The 25,234-nt window shown below is 40.1% G+C and overlaps 1 protein-coding gene across 1 annotated transcript; it reads left to right on the top strand.

Annotated features, from left to right (window-relative positions):
• Positions 1-1,004: 1,004 nt before the first annotated feature.
• rasgrf1 (Ras protein specific guanine nucleotide releasing factor 1) lies at positions 1,005-25,234 on the top strand. The gene is made up of 27 exons (XM_020631322.3): positions 1,005-2,040; positions 6,742-6,848; positions 7,125-7,272; positions 8,845-8,937; positions 9,028-9,281; positions 10,592-10,671; positions 10,766-10,959; positions 12,306-12,415; positions 13,288-13,406; positions 13,914-14,074; positions 15,171-15,234; positions 15,462-15,604; positions 15,740-15,822; positions 15,922-16,170; positions 17,718-18,088; positions 18,186-18,305; positions 19,171-19,341; positions 19,444-19,550; positions 19,988-20,100; positions 20,204-20,264; positions 20,804-20,907; positions 21,002-21,086; positions 21,179-21,376; positions 21,455-21,534; positions 21,628-21,745; positions 21,843-21,911; positions 22,810-25,234. Exons 1-27 carry the CDS (start codon positions 1,765-1,767, stop codon positions 22,900-22,902), a joined length of 3,771 nt encoding a protein of 1,256 aa, XP_020486978.1. The 5' UTR covers positions 1,005-1,764; the 3' UTR covers positions 22,903-25,234.

Genomic DNA, 25,234 nt, shown 5'->3' with positions numbered 1-25,234 from the left:
CAGGCAAGAAAGCAAGATGAGCATATCTGCTGTACATGTAAATACATTTTCAGAAATGTATTTAGGCTTAATAAGTCCGGTATACTGGGCGATTTCCACCTTCTTTTTTATAAGATCAACAATTAATTGGGAAGACCTGTCTTTGGGAAGCACCGTTCTCCAGGAGGTTGGCTACTTCTTACCCGAGTGCGATATAGCCTTTGCTCTATTGTTGAATAAAGTCAGTCTCATCTATAAAATGTGCGCCAGCATCCGAAATGAAGATTGCACCCTTGGGGAAAGTGTGGTAGTGACCAAAATGTCTAGTACAGCTTCCCAAAAGCTGTGGTTCTTCAGAGAGAAGCGTCTAATAACGGCCAGCACTGAGCCATCAGTTACAGGCATCTGCATGTTTTTCAGTTTTCTTTATAACCAGCCTTAAACCCCCCAAAGGAGCTATAACATCATAAATGTTTAGTTTAGATGATGTATTTCCTGTCAGTACCATTCCTCTCAGAAACTCCAAATTTTTGTATTTACAACTTTGTGCTTCTCTGTCACATTAATCCAACTGATAGAGAGCTTACAATGTTACTCTCCTGAGTCTTAAGGTGAACTCTTTAAATATAGCAGCAGCCACTTACAACAATGGTTAAACTGCATGTTAACTACCACATTCATACTGCAACTTATATTATCTTTAAGCATACTATTATGTATAAAACATTTTTTTTTAAATTGCCTCTTTACTGAAAACCCTTTAGGATGTTATAGGAGGAAAGGGGCACCGAGTGTTTCTACTAAAATACATAATGGCTGCTGCTTTAGTTCTTGATTTCATACATTTCATAACAGTGTCTGAAAAGAAAAACAACATTTTAAACTCTACATTTATCTGAGTTCATAGTGGGAAGCTCTTAAATTGCTAGGAAGTGGACCTAAGAAAAATATATGCGTTTGATTACTTGCTTTGCCATGAAAAAGGTGCATAATGGTTTCATAGCAAGACTGGAGCCACCTGCACAATTCAACCCTTTAAATGGTAAGTGACAATTTGGAAGAACACAAAGCATGAGCAGATACTTCCCAAAAGAATATGGAGTAATAAACATTTATTGACCAGCTTGCTTAATCGCTGATTTCTATAGACGTGTTATTTTCTGTCATGCTCTCGTGAATGTCGCTCATTCACTTCTCTCCTTGCGTCACTTCTTCTCACCACTACAGGAGGATTGGAGAGGAAACTCAACTTATGCGGCATCTTGTAGAAACGTCTCTGTCCAAGGTCCTGAAATCTGCTTTCACAAGCATGCGTCATGTGACTTCACCCAGCACTGCCTAGCTCAGCACCGAGCCTGCTGGTTTCTGGAGATTTCATGTGAGAAAGGGGCAAGCGCCAAACAACGTCCCCTCTCTCTTTTTGGCGTTGTTTAGAGTGTTTCCTTTTTTTTTTTTATCGCCTCCTTTCTTAACTCTTGTTGGGGTTTTTTTTTTTCACGCACGATCGAATGATGTGGACCCTAAAAGCGTACGACAGAGTGAGTATGACAAAAGATTTTAGGATGCTGGACTTGTGCTGCTCGTTTTGTTGCTCTCTTTTTACCTAAATGCCAACACGGTGAATGCGTCGGACAGAGTGGACGAGCCTGCAGCCAGTGGTCCGCATTCAGAACATCTCGTCTTTCTTGCTTTGATATTTCTCAGGAGCGACTGCAAAAAAAAAAGAAAAGAAAAAAAGGATGTAACAAGCGATCCACCTTGCGCAGCTGAAGTCTCCTCATCAAAATGCAGAAGGGAATACGACTTAATGATGGTCATGTCACCTACCTGGGGCTTTTGGCAAAAAAGGATGGTACAAGACGAGGATGCTTAAGCAAAAAGAGCTCAGACAACACAAAATGGCACACAAAGTGGTTCGCTTTGTTACAGAATATGCTCTTTTATTTTGAGAACGAGTCCAGCTCTCGGCCCGCGGGATTATACCTGTTGGAAGGATGCATATGCGACAGGGCGCCTTCACCCAAACCTTCACTGTCAGCCAAGGAGTGTTTGGAAAAGCAGGTATGGAGCACACACACGCACGCACACACACACACGCACACACGCGCGCTCTCTCACTCAACGCTTTATTGTTTTTCAGGCTTCATGTTCAAATATTGACTGGGGGGGGGGGGGGGGGGGGGGGGGTGCGCTGAATTGCACAATTTAACTCTATTTCAGTCCAGAGTAAAGCCTTTTGTTGCGCATATATTCTCATTGTATCCAATCGCATGATGACCTCAAATCCAGCACAAGCAGAATAGCACGAGGTTCCAGATTGCTGTATTGCAAGTTATGTAATCCATGCATGGCATTAATGATGAGGTAACAATATTAACACCTCATGGTATTTCAGCAGCCCTGGTAATGAGCCTTGCAGTGTTTTCATGCGGGTTGCAGCAAACCCGTGCTTGATCCCTTTCTTTCCTTCCCTCTGTTTTTTGATGAGATTAGTTGCGCATGGAATGTTAATAGTTTCTGGTTTATATCATGGGGACGCATTAAGAGTCTTGTGAGTTATTGTTTTTGTTTTTTTTGCTTTTGACTTTCGGTTAGCTTTTTCAATGATTTTTTTATTGACGTTTTAGGGCGGTGAGTGATATACCTAATGCTGCTTCCCATAAAACATGACAAAAAAGTTGTTGCCTCAGGGTTTCCATCTTGTGGCTCAATGATAGTATGACGGCTTAAGCTCGAGAAACAGCAGGGTGCCAGTGATCAGTCAGCTCTGATCCAGATGAATAGAACAATACGATTCAGTCGAATTGATTTTTCTTTTGAATTAGTCACTTGTCCTTTGTTAAGGATACTCTATCACACACTATTACACATAAAAGTACTCGTGGAAGGATTTGTACATTTAAATCTGCATAAGATGTATTTATTCCTTATAAAAAGATCTCCACTTACTGCTTCTTAAACAAGCAAAACGTGGAAATGAGAAAGACAAAGGTGGATACGTTTGTTATTTTGGATGTTATGATAAACAGTAGAGGGACATAATACCTCACTGCCATCAGCCCTCCTCTCCTCTCTCCAGGCTCAGTGCCTGACTCTGTAGGTAGGGCTTCAATCCAAAGTGGGTCCAGGCTCTTCCTGTGAACAGCTGCCTTTGTGCTGACAAGGCATAATGCAACATACTGGCTAATGTTTTTGCCCACACAGTTGCTTTAAAAGCACACAAAAAAAAACAACCCTCCCTCAAAGAATCTAAAAAAAAATGTTTCTCTTCTGTCAGCAATGCTGTTTCCTTTTCATGGTGCTTTTTCCTGATACACATATATGAGCATGCTGAGAATAGCATGAAAACAGATCTCTGCCATCTTTGAATGGATTCCTGACAAACTACAGGAAAGATTTATGTTTCTCTTGGTTTTCCTGAATCGCATTTGTAGAGAGTGAAAACACTGAGGTCTGCACAAAGTATGAACAACTGATGTGAGTGACATGATGGTCTGCTGAAACCTCCGAATGTAAACAAACACCCTTAGCAAGGACACATATATCCTCTATCTCCCATCCCCACCTGTATTCATGTTTATGTGGCGATGTTTTCCCAATCCACCATAATCCCTACATTATATTTATCGCCAAATGCACTTAGTGTGAAAATGATTATGCGTTTGAGCCTGTGGTTTCTATGGCAACCCTTATTTGCATCCTTAAGAATGATGCAGTTAAAAGAGAGGAGGTAACAGAGAGGAGAAAAAGTACTTTGTTGCACCTCTTCTGTTAATGCGAGCGCTTTCTGGGTTAAATTATTTTTGTCGCAGCGTCTCGGAGGGGTCAGAGTCCGTTTATAGAAAACAATACTGGCTCACACTGGGGGGAAAAACAGATCTTCAACCAATGAAACAGGAAGCTACCAAAGCAAGAGCATGCTTCATTTGGCATGGAGTTAGTAGTAAATCAAAAGATCAGGCTAATAAATTATGATCCAATTTTTTTTAAACGTGGCTGATAAAGCTAAAGCTTCTGGTTAAAATCAAAGTGAATGCATGTATCATGATTACAGCAGTTCTCCTGGGAATATATCACTGAATAGATCTCATTATATGATTCAGGAAAGTCCTTTTACAGTACTGCTGCAACAAAACAGACCTGCTTTTCATTGGGCAGTAATTACATACGACATACTCTAATCATGTATAGCTTACAGTTAATCAAAATTCACTAACATTTATTTAGCAGTCACTCATTTCTGCAGGACAGCCGATATGACAGAACAAGTGTGTTTCACTGATTAAAGAGCAAGTACTCGTGTATGTTTATGTTTCATCTGTACTGTATCAATGTGGCATTACTGTTAAGGTCTGTGATGATTTTAAAGGCGAGCCAGCCATGAATATAAAGCAGGAAGCAGACAGTGTGCTTACCATGTCCTGAGCTATTTTAGAAATAAGTCCGGCTTTGCTCTCGATGCCAAGAAAAAGCTTGTGGCAGCTACATTTCTGTCTGTGATTGATTCACAAGCAGCACCTACAACCATCAAGCCTCTTGGTGATGATTTACAATAGAGCCATTTAAATCTTAGACAGGAAGCCGATGAGGTCGCATCATTGTCATGTTAAAAAAAAAAAAAAAGTTAAATATGTTAAGTTTTGATAATTTTATTACATTTTCAACGCTTAAACTCATCCGTAAATCTTTAAATCATCAGGTTCCTCGGGGGCTCAGAGACCTCGTGGTTCCATGTAGATAGTCAGGCTCTATAACACGTGGAGCACCTAATGGAGACTGTAAGGTGCCTTTTCGTAAATCTTCACTCGGACAAACAGCCTTTTTTTGTTCAGGGGATCGATATGTGGATGTTTTACCTGCAGAGCTCAAACTGGAACCAGACTGAAACTGATTTTTCTTTATAGAGGACTTAGACTTGTGGTCATGTATGATCTTGGTCTTCCTGTTTTATATTGTGTTTGTTTATGATAGTTTCATTGTTTGTGTCCTGTCCTCGTTTGGTTCTGTTTTTGTGTGTCTGTTGTTGAATTTTATGTATTTTAAAGGCTCATAGCGACTGGCATTGCAAATTAGCTTAGGCTATAAATGCTGAAGCGTGTGGCATCAGTTGATTTTTTCCATACATGTCCCTATACAAATAAACATGAAGTGAATGTGCATGCACCCTTTGCATCGCCCTCACCGCTGTATTTTTTAATGTTTTGTTGGGTTCGACATCATTCACAATTTGTAGACAAAATTCCTGTTGTATTTTTATCTGAAGAGATACTGAGAAAATGTTCAGATTATCTCTGTAACCTGTTTTATTTCAGTCTTACTGGTTACCAGTTGCAATTCTCAGGTTGAAAGTACCTAGAGGGCTGACAGATTTTAGGAAATCTGCCTTTTCTTATAATACACAATGTGCATGGAGTAATCTTCAAAAAGAGAGAATTACTGATATCAAATTTTAAGAAGGTGGTGTTGACAGAGCTGTGTGGTTGTTTTTAATGAAAGGCCACTTGTGTATTTAAAACCTTTGTTTCAATGGGACTTCCTGGTTAAATAAAGGTTTAAAAAAAAAAAAAAAAAAAGCTCAGACACTCAGAACTCTCCCAGAGATCATGAGGGAAAACTACAACATCATGCATACCTCTCTGCCAGAAATAGATTTTCTTTGACGGTAGGATGAATACCTAATGAATGCGAAGATGGAAGAGCAGTCAGCCATGAATAACGATCAGTCTCAGGTTGATAGGCGCCTGTTGAACATCTGCAGGCCAAAGATTAGACTCTTGTGTCCCTGAACATGGCCAGACAACAGAAAAGATGACATTTCTCTTCTGGTAGTTTCTGATCTTTCTTTTGTTTTAACTGGAAATATATGCTAAATTTAGCTCTCACAAAAAAATGCCTCGTAACAATACAAAAATTAAGTTGTAACATCTTAAAGCAAACTGAAAGCAGCTTGTATTGCCTTTGACAATGTGGTTTGTGCATGTGTGTACCTATGAGGGTATTATTTTCATTCTTATATAATGTTTTAACGGGTATTTGGACACTTTCTCTTGAGTTCCAACATACTTACTTTCTTTGCAAACAGACAAACATATTTTATATAAACAAAATATTGGCTTATTACATTTATCAAAATATTTCCACCAGTGAGTGAGTAATGGTTTTGTATTCAGAATGTGGTTCAAATAAAAGGATTCATATCCTGAATTTATAATTTAAGTAAAATGCCACTTTTTAAGGGGGAACACAAAATAAATTATATTTTACAACAGGAAATGTGATCCAATTAATGGTCAATGCTTAATCCATGAAGAGTTCTAAATAGTAATAATAATAAAAAATAATAATTGTAATAATAGAGATTCAGTTGAAAAGAGACGGGTGTCACAGTTGCAGTTATGTAATAGGCTATAGCTGCAGCCAGCTATGTCTCATGGCATTTACCTTCTGGGAACCAGAGACATCCCAGGAACTGGGGGAGGCTTCCCTCAGTGTGCTCCATCAAATGCAGTAGTGGGCGAGGACGATGTGGCTTCCCCAGGCCCTGTGTGGTTTTAAATCACCTGCTTGATGTCTGCAGCAGCGAGGTAGAGGAAAAACACAAAGACAGAAGCAGAAGCCTCAGTTAAGACACGATACAACAGATTGATCCAGAGGCTATGTAATAATGAATGGTCCTTTCTTTGTCAGGTTAATTACAGTCTTGTTGTTTCTAATTAGAACTTCCCTCAACCCCCCCCCCCCAACCTCCCCAATTTGTTTCAGTACTATTTCACTGTCAGCTTCACCCAGGAAAACCAAAAGGCGCTGGAGTTACGCACCGAAGACGTAAAGGAATGCGATGAATGGGTGGCTGCAATATCACATGCCAGGTAAAGGCACACATCAGTGAAATACGCAGACATGGCCAATCAAAGTTAGAACAGTCGTTAGAGGGTAAGTAATCCGTCAGTCTGTTGGGGATGTTGCCACGCTTTCACAAGTGTTGTTAAAATATAAGAAACGACAGATAAAGGATTTTTTCACAAGAGAAACCAGATTGCTTTGATATTGGTTGAAACTATATGTACTGTTGTCATTCTCATTACTAAAGCTACACAACTATGTTTGTGTGTGTGTGTGCGCTTGTGTGTGTGCATATGTTACAGTTTCAGAAACTTGGCCACGGAGCATGAGACCCTCATGCAGAAGTATCTTCATCTGCTTCAGATTGTGGAGACGGAGAAAACAGTTGCTAAGCAACTTCGACAACAGATAGAAGATGGGGAAATAGAGATTGAAAGGCTTAAGTCAGAGGTAATATTCCCTGTGATGCCTATACACCGAGGCGTAGAGATGTAAACAAGTATGAATACATTATTCCGATATGACCATGATAACGCGCTCTGAACAGATACCAGCGGAGTCTAAATATTTGCAGGCATACACTCTCCGCCCATCTCTTGTCAATTAGCCACACATCTCGCACCTGTTCTTCTCAGACTCAAACCTCACTCAGACTTAATCTCATTGCTCTACAATCAGCTGGATTCACACTTAAGAGAGATGTCAGGATCTCCGATTTAAGGACAAGCAGAATGTTTTTCATGTTCCCAATTGTAGACTATACTATAGACCAAAAACACAAAGAGAGATTTTTTTTTTTTTCTTTTAAAGTTTAACCTTCAGACAGAAAGGTTCATCGTCAATAACTTTTGAATAATAATCTCCAGATATGTACAGATCAGAACAAGGCTTTACAAATGTTCCACTGGTCTTAGTTTCTGCATGATCTGATTGAATCCTGAGTGGACTGCACAGCAGAGAAGAAAAATGTGTAACTGAAGTCGTCCTTTATTAAAGTTCATGTAAACTGACCGAGAGGCTTTCATATGTTTGTCACTAGCTTTCTCGTTTATTTTTCAACAAACTTTTTAAGTCAACGTCATTTTAATCTGGGCCTGGATAGGACCTACTGCTCTATACAAAGGCCAATTTGTTTTTGAGGAATTAAAAGATAAGCTTTCTTTTTTGTAGGGACTCAGTAGAGGAAAATAAACTCTTTTGTATTATTATTATTTTTGGGTAAAAAAAAATGTAATTTTGTGTGTAAAGTGTACAACTTCTGCACAAAGGAGCTATCAGTGGATACAAATATCTAAGAATACATTTCATGCATACAATAAATAAATACATATATTAACCCTGACTCAGCGCTTAATCAGCCGGATTTCTGGGCAGAGATTACTTTTGTACCACAATAACCAAGAATCACTGGATTCTTGCATAGTATCTATTCTTTTCTGTGTCCTTATTATTGTTATGCTTCTTCTATATGTAAGTAATGGAATGGAAATGAAAGCACTGCTCTGTCACACAGAGAGAGATGTATTCATCCTGACCACTTTCACTTTCCACTTCGTGCGTCTTCTGAGAAACAATGCCTCAACAGGATTGTATTCTCAAGATCAAATAGCCGTTTTACTTTAATGTGCAAGTGTGATGCTTGAAATCAAATTATGTGCTGAATATGCATGAACACAGCTATAAATGCAATAACGATTAACTCTCTGGCCGTCTACAGAGTAAATGGAGACACTTAGCTTCAAACAGTTCAGGGCAGCTCCAGTCTATTATTGGCTGTTTACCTTGTTGCCTGTCTGCTACATATTGCATTTAAATGACCAATATAAATACATATTGATGCAGAGATAGCAGCCAAGTGAGCACAGTCAGTTTAGTCAGGCTAATGTCTCAGTGTTGACAGTGCTGACAGGTTCTGTCCTGTTTACTCATTCACTTTGTTTACATACTGGTGCAGTAAGTGAGAAGGAGACAAGCGTGGAAGTGGCAACGATTGCTCTTTTTTTTCTGGATGCTTCCCGGCAGATTGGTGGCCTACTCAAAGACAACGAGAAGATCCATGCAAGTCCTGCAGCTGCCCCGACCGATGACGACTCTGAAATTAAGAAAATCAAAAAAGTAAAAGAAATGATAAACGTTTGTAAGTATATTTTCAGAGTGTATTCTGAAGAGAAACTGATGAGAGGTTTTTTTTTTTTTAAATCCCAGGTCCAGAGCTTCCTGCGAGGCTGGATCTGCCGGAGGAAGTGGAAGACAATTATCCAGGATTACATCCGCTCGCCACACGCAGAGAGCATGAGGAAGCGGAACCAGGTGGTATTCAGCATGTTGGACTCTGAGGCCGAGTATGTGCAGCAGCTTCATATACTGGTGAACAACTTCCTGAGGCCACTACGCATGGCAGCCAGCTCCAAGAAACCACCCATCACCCACGATGATGTCAGCAGCATATTCCTCAACAGGTTGGATACTACTCACAGAACACTTCCATACATTGCCTTAACCAATGTATTCATCTTAAAGAGAGCATGTGTGTGTGTTTCTTTTATTTTTATAATCAGTAGCACGATGGAGTAGTGTTATTGTGGGTGATACCTCGATTGGTTTATATGCCATGCAGCTGTGACTCAGTTGGTAGAGTAGTCGTCTCTCGACCAGAAGGTCAAGGGTTCAAGCTCCAGCTCCTGCAGCAACATGCCGATGTGTCCTTAACCTCAACTTACTCCTGCTGCTTCATCGGCGAATGAATTTGTATGAATGGGATTGGTTACTTCTGATGGTCTCACTACATAGCAACCACTGCCATCAGTGTGTGAATGTGTAGGTGTGATATGCGGTGTAAAAGCACTTTGAGTAGTCAGAAGACTGGAAAAGCGCTATACAAGCTCAAGTCCATTTGCCATTTACTTATCTCACTTATTAACAGTTGCATGCAGCAATGTGCCAAGGAAAGAAACAACGTGTGGACGAAGAAATAAAGAAGGGCTCGCTAGAATAATGGATGTAAACAAAGCATGATTCATATGGAGTCTTTTCTTTAAAAAAGTTGTTTAAAAAATGTATTTAGCTAAGGTTGAATTCATTGATTTGTTTGATCTTACAACAAAAGGAAACATTTTTGCCTAACCCACTCCATCAAAGTGCATTATGCGTAACGTTAGCATGAACCCACTTTTTCTGTCGCCTGTCAAAACAGGTGTGTGTTGAGAGAATTACAGATTAAGAATTAAAAGATGTTTTGATATTTTGAAATGATGATTTGATTTGTTGGTCTGTCAGTCTCACACTTCTGTGTGTAGCAAGTGATTACGATTTGCAGTAACAGATGTGTAATTCTAGTGCTGACTAGCTAGGAGGGACGCTTTTAATCGTTGAGTCGACTAATCACGCACATTCCTATTTAAGACTAAGCCTACCTCATAACTTTATGTACCCTAAAATAATACATGTTGTTTAGAGGGTTGGTTGTTCACACCATTTAGCAAATGCAAACTTGTCTACAACATCTGTTTTTTGTTATTTGCGAAGCTGCCGACCAAAATGCATGATATGACTCAAAAGCTTGTATAATTTTTACTTCTAGAGAACCTCCATCCAGATTGTTTAATACCTACAGGACTGGAAATGCAGAACATGCCACATCAGAATCAGCCGTTTTTTGCAAAAATGTCTTTGTCAACTCTGACAGTCGTTGCATCGATATGATATGATGAATGAATGACAAACACAAGAAATATCACTGATCATTTTTCTCTTCTTTATTTTCTTTCAGTGAAACTATCATGTTCCTACATCAGATATTTTACCAGGGTCTGAAAGCCAGAATAGCAAGCTGGCCGACATTAGTGCTGGGTAAGAAGACCTCTTTTATATTTTGAGTTCATTTTCATGGCACCCTTGTTGTTTGTGTCATTGTTACAGTATCTTGGTTTTAATCTCCTTTTAGCCGACTTGTTCGACATCCTGCTGCCCATGCTGAATATCTACCAGGAGTTTGTGAGGAACCACCAGTACAGCCTGCAGATCCTGGCTCACTGCAAACAAAACCGAGACTTTGACAAGCTGCTGAAGCAGTACGAGGCCAAGCCTGACTGCGAAGAGAGGACTCTGGAGACCTTCCTCACCTACCCCATGTTCCAGGTTTGCTCATTCATCTCGCTGATATACACGAGAAATAAAGGCAGACCAATTTGTTTGCTTCAGAGGCTGTAGCCCGCAGCCAGATTATGTCGTTAATTCTGAGCTCTTGCAACCACACTGGGCCAAGTTGTTCTCCTCACATAAAACTGTTACCTTTGGGGCATATAATTCAACATCTTAATGCTAGTTGGCTATAGCTATGCCAATGAAACCCAGTTGTAGCTGTCTGTAAAGTAGTGGTTGCTTTGTTTACTTGACTTCCAACACTGGATGTTTCTTAAATCCACTATGAGACAAAAATTCAGAAAAATGTAAACGAAGATCTAAACTTCTAACTGGAATCTACAATTTCAAGATTGATGACAAGCTTTTCAACAACTATAAATATCCATGATTGTTGATAATGTATTGTCCTTTCTCTTTATTTGGTTACTAGCTTTTGAAGTCAGTGTCTCTTCCAAAGATATTTTGAAACATCTCTTTTAAATTGAAGATTTTTTTTTTTGTCAGTTTTTGTCAGTAACCTACTGGCACTGTTAACTCAACAGAGATTTTTCTATAGCTGTTTACGTCCAATGTACAATTGTAAATGTACTAATTCCTGACACACACAAAAAAAAAATCACCATTAATGATAATTTTCAGGTTTTATTCATAGCCTTAAAGTCATATCATTGGCTTTTTTTTTCCTTAGTTGCAAATTTGGTTTAAAAAAATTGCATAACCTTGAGTGGCTCTGTTGTAGTTGGTCTGTATCCAAGTCTAAGTTTGTAAAAGGTGACAAATGGTGCCGCCAGTGAGGTTTTGTGCTGCCCAAAATAAAACATCAAAAGTCTTTTTTTGTTTTATTTCCACTGAGTATGTTATCATGAATAAGCTCAGGCCTCTTTTTATGACCATTGTGGTTCAGTCAGGCTCGGCTTGGAGAACCTGCTCCCCTTTTGAGCACACATTGTCTCTTTGAGTGATGTTTCATATTTCAGCAGCACTAATCAAGGAAAGAAGAAAGCGTCCATTTGTCTGCTGTTGCTCAAAATATCCCTGTAGTGTTTTTCATGTCTATAAAAAGCGGTTGTTTTTGGAGCTCAGGTTTTAATAATGGCTCCTTTCTAGCAATGCAAGCAGTTTGTGATGATCCACTCTGTAGGGACCTACAGGTAGGCATGCAGTGTTGTGTTGATGATACATCATGCTGATGAGTGCAGATTGTGCTCTCCATTGATACACTACTCATTAGTTTAAATGAACAGGTATATTCCTTTGTGTACATATTTGTGTTTATGCATGCATGTTAGTTGTTATATGTGACCCCTTGTCCCTTCTCTTCTTCTTTTTTTTCTCTGTAGATTCCCCGCTACATTCTTACACTGCACGAACTGTTGGCCCACACACCCCATGAACATATCGAGAGAAATAGTCTGGACTATGCCAAATCTAAGCTGGAGGAGCTTTCCAGGTACTTCCATGGAATATAAGTATATAAAGACTTGTATCTCAGCTGACATTACTCTGCACAACTTCAAACATCACAAACAAGAGGGTTCGTTTTAGAAGTTGGGAAACACACAATTAAGTCATGTTCTCCATCCAACAATGTAAAACATGGAATTTTAACTGATTAGAAAAGTCTCAATAAAATATGGAGGCCTCCATATCCACTACAGAGGTAAAACAAAGTGTCATCAGCTAAAAGAGTCTTTGGTAAAATGATCCAAAGTTTCACAGTGAGTAGTAGCCGTTTAAACAGAATTAGCATGAGATGTTGATTCAAAGAATACTTCACATGCATGTACAAGACATAGGGATGTAGAGATTAATTGTAAAAATCGTGATAAATCGATTCAAAGGAGGTAAGATTCCTATCGGTACTCTGAGAAATGAATCGCAATAATATGGTGAGCGTCAGCAGCTGTAGAGCAAGATTTTAAAATTGAGGACGCACCACTGTCTTTTAAATCAGAGGTGTGGAAGCATTTTGGCTTCCTCAAAACAAAAAGTGAAAGAGGTGAGAAGATAACAGACAAAAACTGTGTGCAAATATTGCAAGAGAGGGAACTACACAAATAGCACAACCAGCATGATGCAGCATTTAACCCGACACCACAATGAAAAGCTCCAATCCCCTCCCCTGTGGACTGTGTGCAAGGAGGTGCAAAACTAAACATATATTTTTTTAAAAAGCAACTGTAAGTAGCCTGAAAGATCAAATCAGAATCCTTACATTAACATTAAAAAAAGACTTATTATGTTATTGTACTTTGTTTATACAGGAACCTATTCAGTCCTTTACACGTCAACTAAGAGTGATTTAATGTCCCTTTTCCCCAGAATCATGCATGACGAAGTGAGTGAGACTGAAAACATAAGGAAGAACCTGGCAATTGAGCGCATGATTGTAGAGGGATGCGAAATCCTCCTGGACACCAGCCAGACTTTCGTGAGACAAGGTATGTCCTGCTTTCAAGTTAGAGTCTCAGGTCCCATTGAAGAAACCTCCAGTTCCACAGAGGAGCAGAATCATGGCAGAGAGAGAGAGAGAGAGAGAGAGAGAGAGAGAGATTTGTCCCTCCTTACTTGTCTGACAGACTCATCTCGCATCTCCAACCCTGCACTGGATGGGAATAACTCAGTTTTGGGCATCAACGTGTTCTACTTGTGAGGAGAGTCTTTAGTGTCCATTTCTAATTATGCTGTTAAGAGTCAAACATATGATTCATCCGGGACTTTAAAATGTAATATGTCCCCAAAAGGCTCCTATGGACAAGGACAGAGAAAACAGAAATGCTAGATTGTTTAAATACAAGTATCCAATGTGAGTGTATTTTCATGCAGAGAAAGGCAAAACTCTTCTTGCACGATATTTTAAAATAATCTCCCGTCCTTGACTTGTTTCCGCTTACATATATTTCCCTCCCTCTGTTTCTTTGTCCTCCTTTTATTTCCACTATACACAGGGTCTCTCATCCAGGTGCCAATGAGCGAGAAGGGCAAGATCACCCGTGGGCGCCTGGGCTCTCTGTCCCTGAAGAAGGAAGGGGAGAGGCAGTGCTTTCTCTTCTCCAAGCACTTAATCATCTGTACCCGAGGTTCAGGGGGAAAGCTTCATCTCACCAAGGTGGGCATACACTGGAAAACATCTACCTCTGTTTAAATTGAACAGATAAACTGGCTCACTGTACATTATATGCAATGGAGGGCTGGTGTATTATTACTCTTAATTACTAAACATTATAAGGCGGGAATTATGTCTGAGGTGGAAGGGAAGGGCAAAAACTTCAACTTAAGCCCTTACATAAACAAAAACTATTTTTGCAACTTGCAGGCATTAAAACAAGCTGTAAACACAATATGGACATATACATTTTTAATAAATATAACTCAAATATCATCTCTCTTTTAGCTCTATATTTACTCTCAAAGAGAAAATGATCTTGTTTAGAGGTTCTAAGTGCCCTGCTACATTCACCAGCTGGTCTCTAACTGCGTTTGTTGGCAGGTTTGTGATTAAATGATAGCTTTCTTTAAATTTAAATCTCTTCTTCTATATCTATATATCCGCATATTGCTCCAAAATTGAAGCTCTGAGAAAGAACCAAATGAAGACGTTTTGAGATGATAAACAGCTAAACAACGATCATTTTTCTGTGGTCTCATTAAGGAAGCCTATTGTCATTTTTTATATAACAATTTTAAAAACCATGGTTGAATTACGATCCATACGATTTAAACAATATCATGTCCTCTTTCAGATACTTCTTAGTGTCTGACATTATTTCAGCTTTAGTTATTAGAAACATTTAGGTTTAGTATTAACTCTCTGGAAAGAAAGTTAGTTTCACTGTCGGCTGCACCAGATGCAAATTACACTCACAGGCACATGGGATCCACAGAAATCGATGTATACTTTTAACCCGGTCAGTGCTGTTTCTAATTTTAACCTAACTGGTTTGTGTCTTATTGTGAAGTCCTACAGCCATATGAGAGCCGTATATTTAATATCTACTCCAGCAGAGTTTACTCACAGAAAGCAGAGAAGCTGCTTAGCCTATTTTTACATTTGTAATTCCCTTCTGATATATATTTCAAATACGTGTTTTATTAAATTCTTAGTCGCATTCAAGGGATGGACTCTGAACGATGAAATTGTACAGCAAGTTGGGTGAAATGAGGCTTGTGTGAAGAATTTACTGTCAGTTGTATGTTGTCTGCAGAATGGAGTCGTCTCTCTCATAGACTGCACTCTGCTGGAGGACCCCGAGGGAACAGATGATGAGTGTGAGTGTTTTATTCATATAGATGCTTTCAAAAAAAAAAAAATGCATCATATTTCCAGTGTGTGATGTTGTATATAATGTATGACACCCAGATTGTGCCAGGATTGATTTGTTTCTTATAATTCATATTTAGAAAAACCAAAAGCATGTAGTGCCATTAGAGATTAACACACACGCAAATAAAAAATAAAAATCAATTGCAATCATCTCTTTGTGTCTGACACAAAGCCAAATCAGACAAGAGCGGCCAGGACATGGAGCACCTGGACTTCAAAATTGTGGTGGAGCCAAAGGACAGCCAGTCATTCACAGTCATCCTCGTTGCCTCCTCGAGGCAAGAGAAGTCTGCATGGACCAGTGACATCAGCCAGGCACGTCAACAAGCATCACCATTTCCAGCAGTCAGCTAAAAAAGCTGAGGATGTCTGTAGCGAGCCTGCACGTAACAGAACTCACTAACATTTATTTTTCCCTCCCTGTTTGCTTCTACTACATCTGTACTACAGTGCATAGACAACATCCGCTGCAATGGGCTGATGATGAACGCCTTTGAGGACAACTCCAAAGTCACAGTGCCACAGATGATCAAGTAAGCATTGTTTGTATTTATATAATCAACTCTTTGCAGCCTCATTTGTGTTCTGGCAATTCTTTTCATGTTTGTGCGTTTGTTTGTTTTTCTGCGCAGGTCAGATTCGACTTTGTACTGTGACGATGTGGACATCCGCTTCAGTAAGATGATGAACTCCTGCAAGGTGCTGCAGATCCGCTACGCCAGTGTGGAGCGCCTGCTGGAGAGGCTGACTGACCTCCGCTTCCTCTCCATCGACTTCCTCAACACCTTCCTGCACTCCTATCGTGTGTTCACCACCGCCGATGTGGTTCTCGACAAACTCATCACCATCTACAAGAAGCCCATCAGTGCCATTCCTGCCCGGTGAGTCACATGACACTGTGTCAGATTTTGAAGGTAGACAAACACATCTTATTTGATACATTTGTCATGAGTGGGCATAAAGATGAGATTGATCATCTAATGTGATGAACAGAACGAGCAGGTTTTGACTTTAAAAAGGGTTTTGCCCGTAAAAAAGGGTTTCTTCTAGAATTGCTAAATGAATAATTTTTTGGGGGGGATTTTGCAAAATGAGGATTTAGAATAAACAGGCCTACATGTAGTGTTTATAGTCTATAACATTTTGATGTAGTCAAATGAAGCTCAAGCTCCTTATCAGCTAGTTCTCTGCTAGCTTGGACTTGAAAAAAAAAACAATGCTTTTTGCATTGATTTTGAATCCAGGAGACATGAAGGACAGCAGATAAATAAATATTATGTTAAAATGTATATGCACATCTGTTCATCGCAACTCATCTTATTACAATATTGAACAATCTTCATGTTACAATGCACCTAGTTTCTTTCTCTTTTAGCAGATGTGAACGATGAGTTTATTGTGGGTATTTTCACCCAAGGAATCTCAGTTCAAACATGCAGTGCTGTGAAGCAAGCAAGAAACAGACGATAACTTGGGAATAGGCTACTGGAAAGATAGACTGATCAAAGTAGAGAGTGATAGATAGACAAATATACAGATAGTCAAGTTTAACAGTTTTGTCTCCGTCTGATTTGAGTTGCTGCTTGAGAATTTGGAGTTTGATTTTTGATCGTGTTTGGTTAATGTCAACACAGAGAAGCAGTATATAATAGAGGAAGGCTCTGTGATACTTCAGAGTCATGGACTGTGTGAGTATGGACATGGACCTGTGCTTGTTTCATGTTTCATGTGTCATGTGTATTTTTGTATATTTTCTGTGGTCAAAGGCAGTAATTGGGTCCAGTCTCTCCTGCCTGCCTGGGAGTGTCTAAACTGGGCTCTGTTGCTCTATGGCAACCAACCTCGCTGCTGAAGAACCCTTCCCTCCCTCCCTCCCTCTCTCTCTCTCTCTCTCTCTCTCTCTCTCTCTTTCTCGCTCACCCTCTCCTTATCTGCAAAGATCCATAGTGTGAAATATTGACGGAGTGTTGCAGTGGGGCTAACTCGACGTTCCACAGGCCTAGAGCGAGGGACCCCACTGTGGGGTTGAGATCACGGGGAGCTCCCCATGCCCACGCCCTGCAGCATGCTCTCCCGTGGCGCTTGTCATGTCACCGAGAGACACCTACACTCGGCTGCTTGTGTCAGCAGTGGCCATGCGCACTATCACTCGCTGTGCTATTTATGGGAACCCGTGAGGTCGCCAGGAGGGTGGCAGGGAGTGGGAGAGGTTTTCTGCAACACTGCAGCTTGTGTTCTGCTCTGAAACGACAGAAGCAGCTGCATACAGACTTTTGGATGCTCGGCTGACTTGTTTCACATTAATTATTCAGGAGGAGTTATGTAATTAGCAAAGCTCTTGAAACATAGACTTTACTTACCAAATATCAAAGAAACACATTTCCTGTGTTCTAAAAAATCAAATGCATATATCTTCCCCTTGTTGCAGGTCCCTGGAGTTATTCTTTGCAAGCAGTCAGAACAGCAAACTCCTTTATGGAGAGCCTCCCAGCTCCCCGAGGGCCAGCAGGAAGTTCTCCTCCCCTCCACCGCTCGCTATCGCCAAGAATTCATCCCCAAACCGCCGGCGAAAGCTCTCCCTCAACATCCCCATCATCACTGGGGGCAAAGCTCTTGACCTTGCTGCCCTCAGCTGCTCCTCAAACGGCTATGCAAGCATGTACTCATCCGTGTCCCCCTTCAGCAAGACCACCTTGGACATCAACAAACTGTATGTGTCCAGCCCGGTCGGCAGCAAGATACCTGATGAGGGAGAGGACAAGAAGGACAAGATGGAGGAGACCTCAGGGGGCAAACAAGGTAGGTCAGCAAGAGCCGGTCATCAGGGATTGTTCAAATTCTTATTTTCTGCAGCGATCCTTTTCGATGATCTGTTTTCATTTTGTTTGTGATGTAGATCTCTCTGTACGAGAAGAAAGTGACAACGACCACAATCAGAGTGATGATGGGGACGCAGAGGCCTCTCCCATCAAGTCACCAACCACCCCAAAGAACGTCAAATGCAAAAACTCCTCAGGTACATCGTGTCCTCATAATGTGCATTAACATTTTTACCCCTTGATACTGCTATCTAAGCGAGGTGCTACCTGTGTCCAATGTGTCTGCACTGGGCTGATAATACTCTCAGCAAACTAAGAGTAGGATAGGTTGAAAAGTGCTCGCTGTGCAAAACAAGACAAAAACACAAAAACTGTGAAGAGAAATTGATATAATATGCATTTCAGAAATGGTTAGAATCATGTGAGGAAATCCAACGCTTGGCTTTAGTAGGCGTTAGGGGAAACTTGTGTCATAGCAACTGCATCAAGAGCGTGTTTTCCTTTTCCGCCCCCAACAATGAGGCTGTTTCAGTTGAGCCAAGATTATCCGTGCCTTCTAAATCTTGGGACAAAACACACACATCCATTGTGCGTGGTGAAGAATTAACTGAAAAATGTGCGGCAGAGAGAGAGACGGTCTCTCTGCTCGCGGTGTAGGATTCTTAGCTGCTCATGATCCGTCTACAGTTCCAGGATTTAAACATAGCAGACTGCAGAGAATCTGTTGATTCCTCTGTTATGCTGATATTTGGTTGCTATATTTAGCTGCAACCATCTTGAATATCAAAGCCTCTTGGAAAGGAAAGTCTGGAGGGAAAGTAATGTTGGCCTATAGTGCCCCCTAGTGGAGGTTTGTGCAACAACAAGTAGGGCATGTTGCAGTGTATTTATACAGACTCAGTTATAGTGGATATTTGATAAATTCCCTGTGAGTTGCATAGAATTAAAATGCTCTTTGTTTGTTATTTACCTCCTTAAAATAAGACCCATTTAATTTACCATATATAACAATCTAGCTACTTTCCAGATGGTTATTTTCTTTTGAATCGTGCTTCCTTGTAGAGTTCTCCCTGTTTTCCTACAACAATGGCATGGTGATGTCCTCATGTCGAGAGCTGGATAACAACCGCAGTGCCCTGTCTGCTGCCTCCGCCTTTGCTATTGCTACAGCCGGAGCCAATGAGGGCACACCAACCAAGGAAAAATACCGGCGGATGTCCCTCGCCAGCACTGGTACACGCACATCTCTCATGTTCATATCACGTATTCTTTGATTCCAATGCTACATCTTTCACACAGTGTAATGCATAGACTTATTCTAGATTTTCTCTGCAGGCTTCCCAACAGATCAGAGAAATGGAGACAAAGAGTTTGTGATCAGACGAGCAGCAACCAACAGAGTCCTTAACGTCCTGAGGCACTGGGTGTCAAAGCACTCTCCGGTAAAAATGTCTCAGAAAAATGACCGATCCACACAACACATACGTGTGTAACTAAAGAAAATAGCCTGATTTACATCATCCAATCAGTTTAAGGTGAAAAAAAATTAATGAAATCAAAAACAATGAAGCTTCTTGTCTCTAAAAAGAAGTTGCTTCATACAAACTGTATATTATTGACTATAAAAAACAGGAAGACTTTCAAATGTCATTGTGCCATAAATGGTCTGTCTTTGGTTACATGTGCTACGCGAAAGCTTTTTTTTACAGCTAAAAAAACCCCACCAGAACTTGTCATTAAAAATTATTTTAATAAACTATTTTTTAAGCAAAAATATGCTTTTTAGATTAAGATGTCATTTTAGTATGGCCGATAAAACAACAGTAATTTTATAGTTGTACTAAAGTCACTTGCTTGTGTGCCGTCTGTTTCTCTCCAGGACTTTGAAAAAAACAACGAGCTAAAGACAAAAGTTATTGCCTTCCTGGATGAAGTGATGCACGATCCCGAGCTATTAACCCAGGAGAGGAAAGCTGCAGCAAACATCATCAGGTACTATTCTATAAAGGAATCTCAATGTTTTTGTAAGCTCCTGTTTCTTTAAGACATAATATACTGTACATACTACAGAGCTTTCCTCTTTACTGTCTGTCAGGACTCTAACTCAGGAAGATCACAGCGACAATCAGATAACCCTTGAAGATGTGACACAACTGGTGAGTGATCTTTATGTTTGTGAATATTAAAGTGGAGTGTGGATCAGGTATAAAACAGGAGAAAGGAAAAAAATGGATCTCACATTTCTGCATATCTGCATTTATGAGCACTTCATTTGTCCGAGTGATGTGATGCTGATGCTTATCTTCTTTATTAATTAATTGATTGCTCCAATAAAACCTGATTCCTCTGAGCACAATTTGACATTTAATGATTAGGGATGCACCGATGCATTGGTTCAACATCAGTATCGGCCCATTTTGGCCCTGTTGAAAGACATCGGCACATCGGCAAATGTTGTGGCATAAACCAATATCAGTAGCTGATGCTTATGACTTGTGCCAAAATCAATTTAATGCTGACATCTAGTACACAAAAACAATCATTCAGAGAAGAGTTTTTTTCTAAATCTAAACATTGTTTTGCTATTTCCCAAAATCACATTCAAAGACCATGTTCTGTTTTCACCTACCTGCTGCTTTTGACTGGTTCCTTGGGTGCAGTCTTAATCATTTTTGGTTGCTTCTGTATCTTCCAGATGGGAGAGGGGAGGACCGATCCCTTTGAGAGCCACTCTGCATTGGAGATCGCAGAACAGCTCACTCTGCTGGACCACCTGGTGTTCAAGGTCATCCCATACGAGTGAGTGCCTGCCTCATCTGAGCTGCACATAAGAACAACACATGGATTCATTCAGTGTCCACTCAATCATCTCATTCACGTGTTCACATTACAGGGAATTCTTTGGACAAGGATGGATGAAGAATGACAAAAATGAGAAGACGCCGTACATCATGAGAACAACAAAGCACTTCAACGATGTATGTTCCAGGCAACAAGACACAACTAAGTGTTCTTTTGATGAATTCAGGCATGAATCTGAGTTCGATCTGTTTCGTCTTCCCTTTGCAAGGTAAGCAACCTGATCGCCACAGAGATCCTGCGCTGTGAGGACGTGGTCACTCGTGTAGTGGTCATAGAGAAATGGGTGGCTGTCGCTGACATCTGTCGCTGTCTCCACAACTACAACGCTGTGCTCGAGATCACCTCCTCCCTCAACCGCAGCTCTGTCTTCCGCCTCAAGAAGACCTGGCTCAAAGTTTCCAAGCAGGTGTGTATCTCCCCATGTTTTTGTTTTTATCGTGTGCTTGGTATTATCAGTAACTGTGTTTTTTTTTTTTTTGTCTAGACGAAAGGATTGATTGACAAGCTACAGAAACTGGTCTCATCTGAGGGGAGGTTCAAAAACCTGAGAGAGGCTTTGAAGAAGTGAGTTTACTTCGAGGACATAGTTTTGGAGTTGATCAATAAAAAAAATAATGCACTACAAGTGGATGATGTTTTTTTCCCCTCCTCAATCAGTTGCGACCCTCCCTGCGTGCCCTACCTGGGGATGTACCTCACCGACCTAGCTTTCATCGAGGAGGGAACGCCAAACTACACCGAGGACAACTTGGTCAACTTCTCCAAGATGAGAATGGTGAGAGTTTTGAAGTCCTGACACAAGAGATGCACATTTCAGCTAATGTCTGTTTTACAGTCAAGAGTAAAATGTTCTGTCCTCATGTTTTTATTAGATTTCTCACATCATCAGAGAGATCAGGCAGTTTCAGCAAACAGCATACAAGATCGAAATGCAACCAAAGGTAAATGGATATTAGGACTGTAGGTGATGGGTGTGCAACCTTTTTCCTATTCGACATTGCATCCCAAGCGGGGACACTTGCTCCATTGAGGGGCGTGTCCAGACCTTTCTGACAGTGGTGGCCTAGCTGCGGTATACTATATGCAGGGGTGACACGTTTGTGTGCTCACATTATTAATACTTTAACGACAAACATTCAAGTATTTAATAAATGGGATAGTCCTGCATATTTTTTCCCCATGCATCCATTATCTATACTGCTTGTCCCATTCAAGTATCACAAGGGGCTGGAGCCAGTCCCAGCAGTAATCGGGCGAGAGGCGGGGTACACCCTGGACTGGTCGCCAGTCATTCACAGGGCAAACATTTAGAAACTGACATACATTCATACCTACGGGCAATTTAGAGTCACCAATAGACCTAACAAGAATGTCATTGGACCATGGGAAGAAGCTGGGGTAGAACATGCAAACCCTACACAGAAAGGCCCTGTCCGACTGAGATGCGGACCAGGAACTGTATTTATCTTTTACCCATTATTAGGAACACAATAATGTGGCAAAAGGTACATTTGTAAGCTGAATTCTTTAAGGATATAGAAAAAGGCCCGCCAGTGTGTAAGCTGTTACGCAGCTGCCCGTCAGTAACCGCGGCTGTATTAGCTCTGGTTAATACTGTAGCTATTGCCCTAACGCTCTATACCCCGATGTCGTCTCTTTAATTAACCTGGTTATAACCTTCAGACATTATGCTACTGCTGTCAATGAGTGGCCACTAGTTATGCCATTTCTTAAAAAGGGTTACTGGGAAATCCACTGGTTAAAATGAAAACTCTGCATAGTTTAAAGAACATTACGATTAATTCAACCTTCAAATTTTCTCTTCTGTTCACGTTTCAGGTAGCCCAGTATCTACTGGATATGAGCTCGGTTCTGGATGAAGAAAGCATGTACGAATGCTCACTCAGAATTGAGCCCAAAGTGCCCAACTGATGTTCAAGCCGGTCATCCACATTACTTTCCTCTGTTGATATTACACATAAGTTAAATTGCAAATCAACTTTTGTATAGTTGTACATGTTTAATATTTACTCTTCTGTACAGTCGATGTCTAAGGTTGTTTGACAACGCAAAAACCTTTTCAGTGTACATTTTGATTTTTTTTTTTTTTTTTTACGATTGCGATGAAGCCCCTTGCTTTAAGGTTTCTTTTTCCTTTTGGGGTATTTCAAGCATAATAACAGAGGTCTCTTTGATGAATACAGCTGTGTCTTCTCAGTGACCAATGACATTATTTTGCATCATCTCATACTGTGTCAACTTTGCACTTTCTGAGCACCTGTGCTGCCAGCCATCGCTCTCTTTGCTTGAGTTTTGTCGATTACTGAGTTTTCTCTGCAACCAATGTAGCATTGTAAAAATGTAACTGCTTCAAATCAGGTATAAGAGCACAGAAAATATAACTTTGTTAAAAGTCAAAAACGCTAATGAGTGGAGATGACAGCAAGGTATCTTCTGAAGCATGGCTGTCTCTGTGCTTCCAAAACCAAAACAGGATTTATTTTGTCATTTCTTTTCAAAAACTCTAATGTCAGGCGTTTCCAGCTGACTTTTGCACTGCAATCCATTTTTATATACAACATTTTGTTGTGGAGCACCCTGAAAAAAAACAAATATACTTATTCTGACTATAGGCTCAATGTGCTGAATGTTTGAAATTCCTCATGTTCTCACTAACTTCTTTAATGAACAGGTCTAAGAGTTCTACTAGCATCTCTGTGAGGCGTTACTTTGGTCCAGCAATGCTTTAAACTTGTAACTAACATGAGCATGCTAAAATGCTCCGAATCGGACATTTTAAGAGATCAGATCTTCTAGTGGTTGCAATATTTCAGTCCAGATCAAAGAGGTACATCCGATCAACCAGCAGACTGGAATTGCAATCTCTTGAGTTATGCCTCAAGCATGGCTGAAACCCAAATGTATTGTTATTGAGAACATGACAGGGGAAAGGAAATATGCAGATGAAGAATTCATTTATAATAATTCCACATATGATGCAGAATCACACTGTTTTTGCCAGTAGCAGGCAAACAATCGTAGGCTCCGTAACATACAATAGGGGTCTGGAAGATCTGCACTAAAATGCATTGCGTCATTAATCTAGAAGCGATACACTCCTTATCTTAGCTTGTTGTCACGAGGAGCCCAAACTCACCTCAGACATGTAAATACATTTTTCCCTATGGCTGTGTGACAACATATAATAACACAAAAGCACTACATCTGTTAAGATTACCATGATTTGAGGCAAGAGATGAGTAATCTCGTTTTACTGTTACACTTAAAAGTTACGCAAGTACAGCACAGTGAGTTCTCCTTGGTCCAAATTTTAATGTCTCTTGGTTTTAGTTGAAGTAATAAAAAAGATCATATGCAGTGGAAAGTGTTGTACCTTCAGGTTTGGCGATACTTCTGTAGAGTAAACAGTTGTTGCTCTTCTGTAATTTAAAAGACAATCTGTCCTTGCTGTTCCAGTGATTGTGGAACGTGACTGTATATCACTCTGTTATATGCATTGCTGTTTAAGATTTATGATGTAATGTATGTGAATGACCTCTGCCTGCAGCATTCAAACACTATTTTTGTAGTAGTATAAGAGAGAGTGACATGCTCTTTATATGAACATGGGAAAGTATTTTGTACTTTGTTGTTAATTCACCTCACTGAGATGTGCTGTACATTTTGTACATGCAACCCTGCATACTTCTCAATGTGGAACAGTGTAATCCTTTAAAATACAAACAAAAGAAGTTGTATCTCAAGCTAAAAACACAAACGCTTCAACAGTCCTGAAACCATGACTTAGAGGTAGGAGACAACTTTAAAGTGTTTTGCATTTATACTGTAATCCTGTCTATAACCATTTCTATTAGCAGGAATATAGTAATGTAGTGCTTATTCTGTGAATATTTGTATGTATTTTTACAATGTTTGTACAGTACACTTTTAAAGCTCATATGGCAGGCATGCAACACCTTCACAGACAAAAATATGACTATATACTTATACTGTATACACTTATACATGCACATACTCTTATAAGGTATATCAACAAATAAACATTTGCTGTTAGCAATACCCAGTGGTATGAAAATTATCTTTCAGCCCTCATGTTTCCACACCTAAAGAAATATTAACAGTTTTGTAAGAAAAACAGATTAAAAGACAACAAAAGAAAAGATTTGATTATGGTGATACCAACCAATAAATACAAATATTGTTTCCCAGTTACCTCTTGCAAATAAATCCATTTTATATCAGA

Source organism: Labrus bergylta, chromosome 7 (genome assembly GCF_963930695.1).
Source record: "Labrus bergylta chromosome 7, fLabBer1.1, whole genome shotgun sequence".
Classification (NCBI taxonomy): Eukaryota; Metazoa; Chordata; class Actinopteri; order Labriformes; family Labridae; genus Labrus; species Labrus bergylta.
This window is presented reverse-complemented; position numbering and strand designations above follow the sequence as displayed.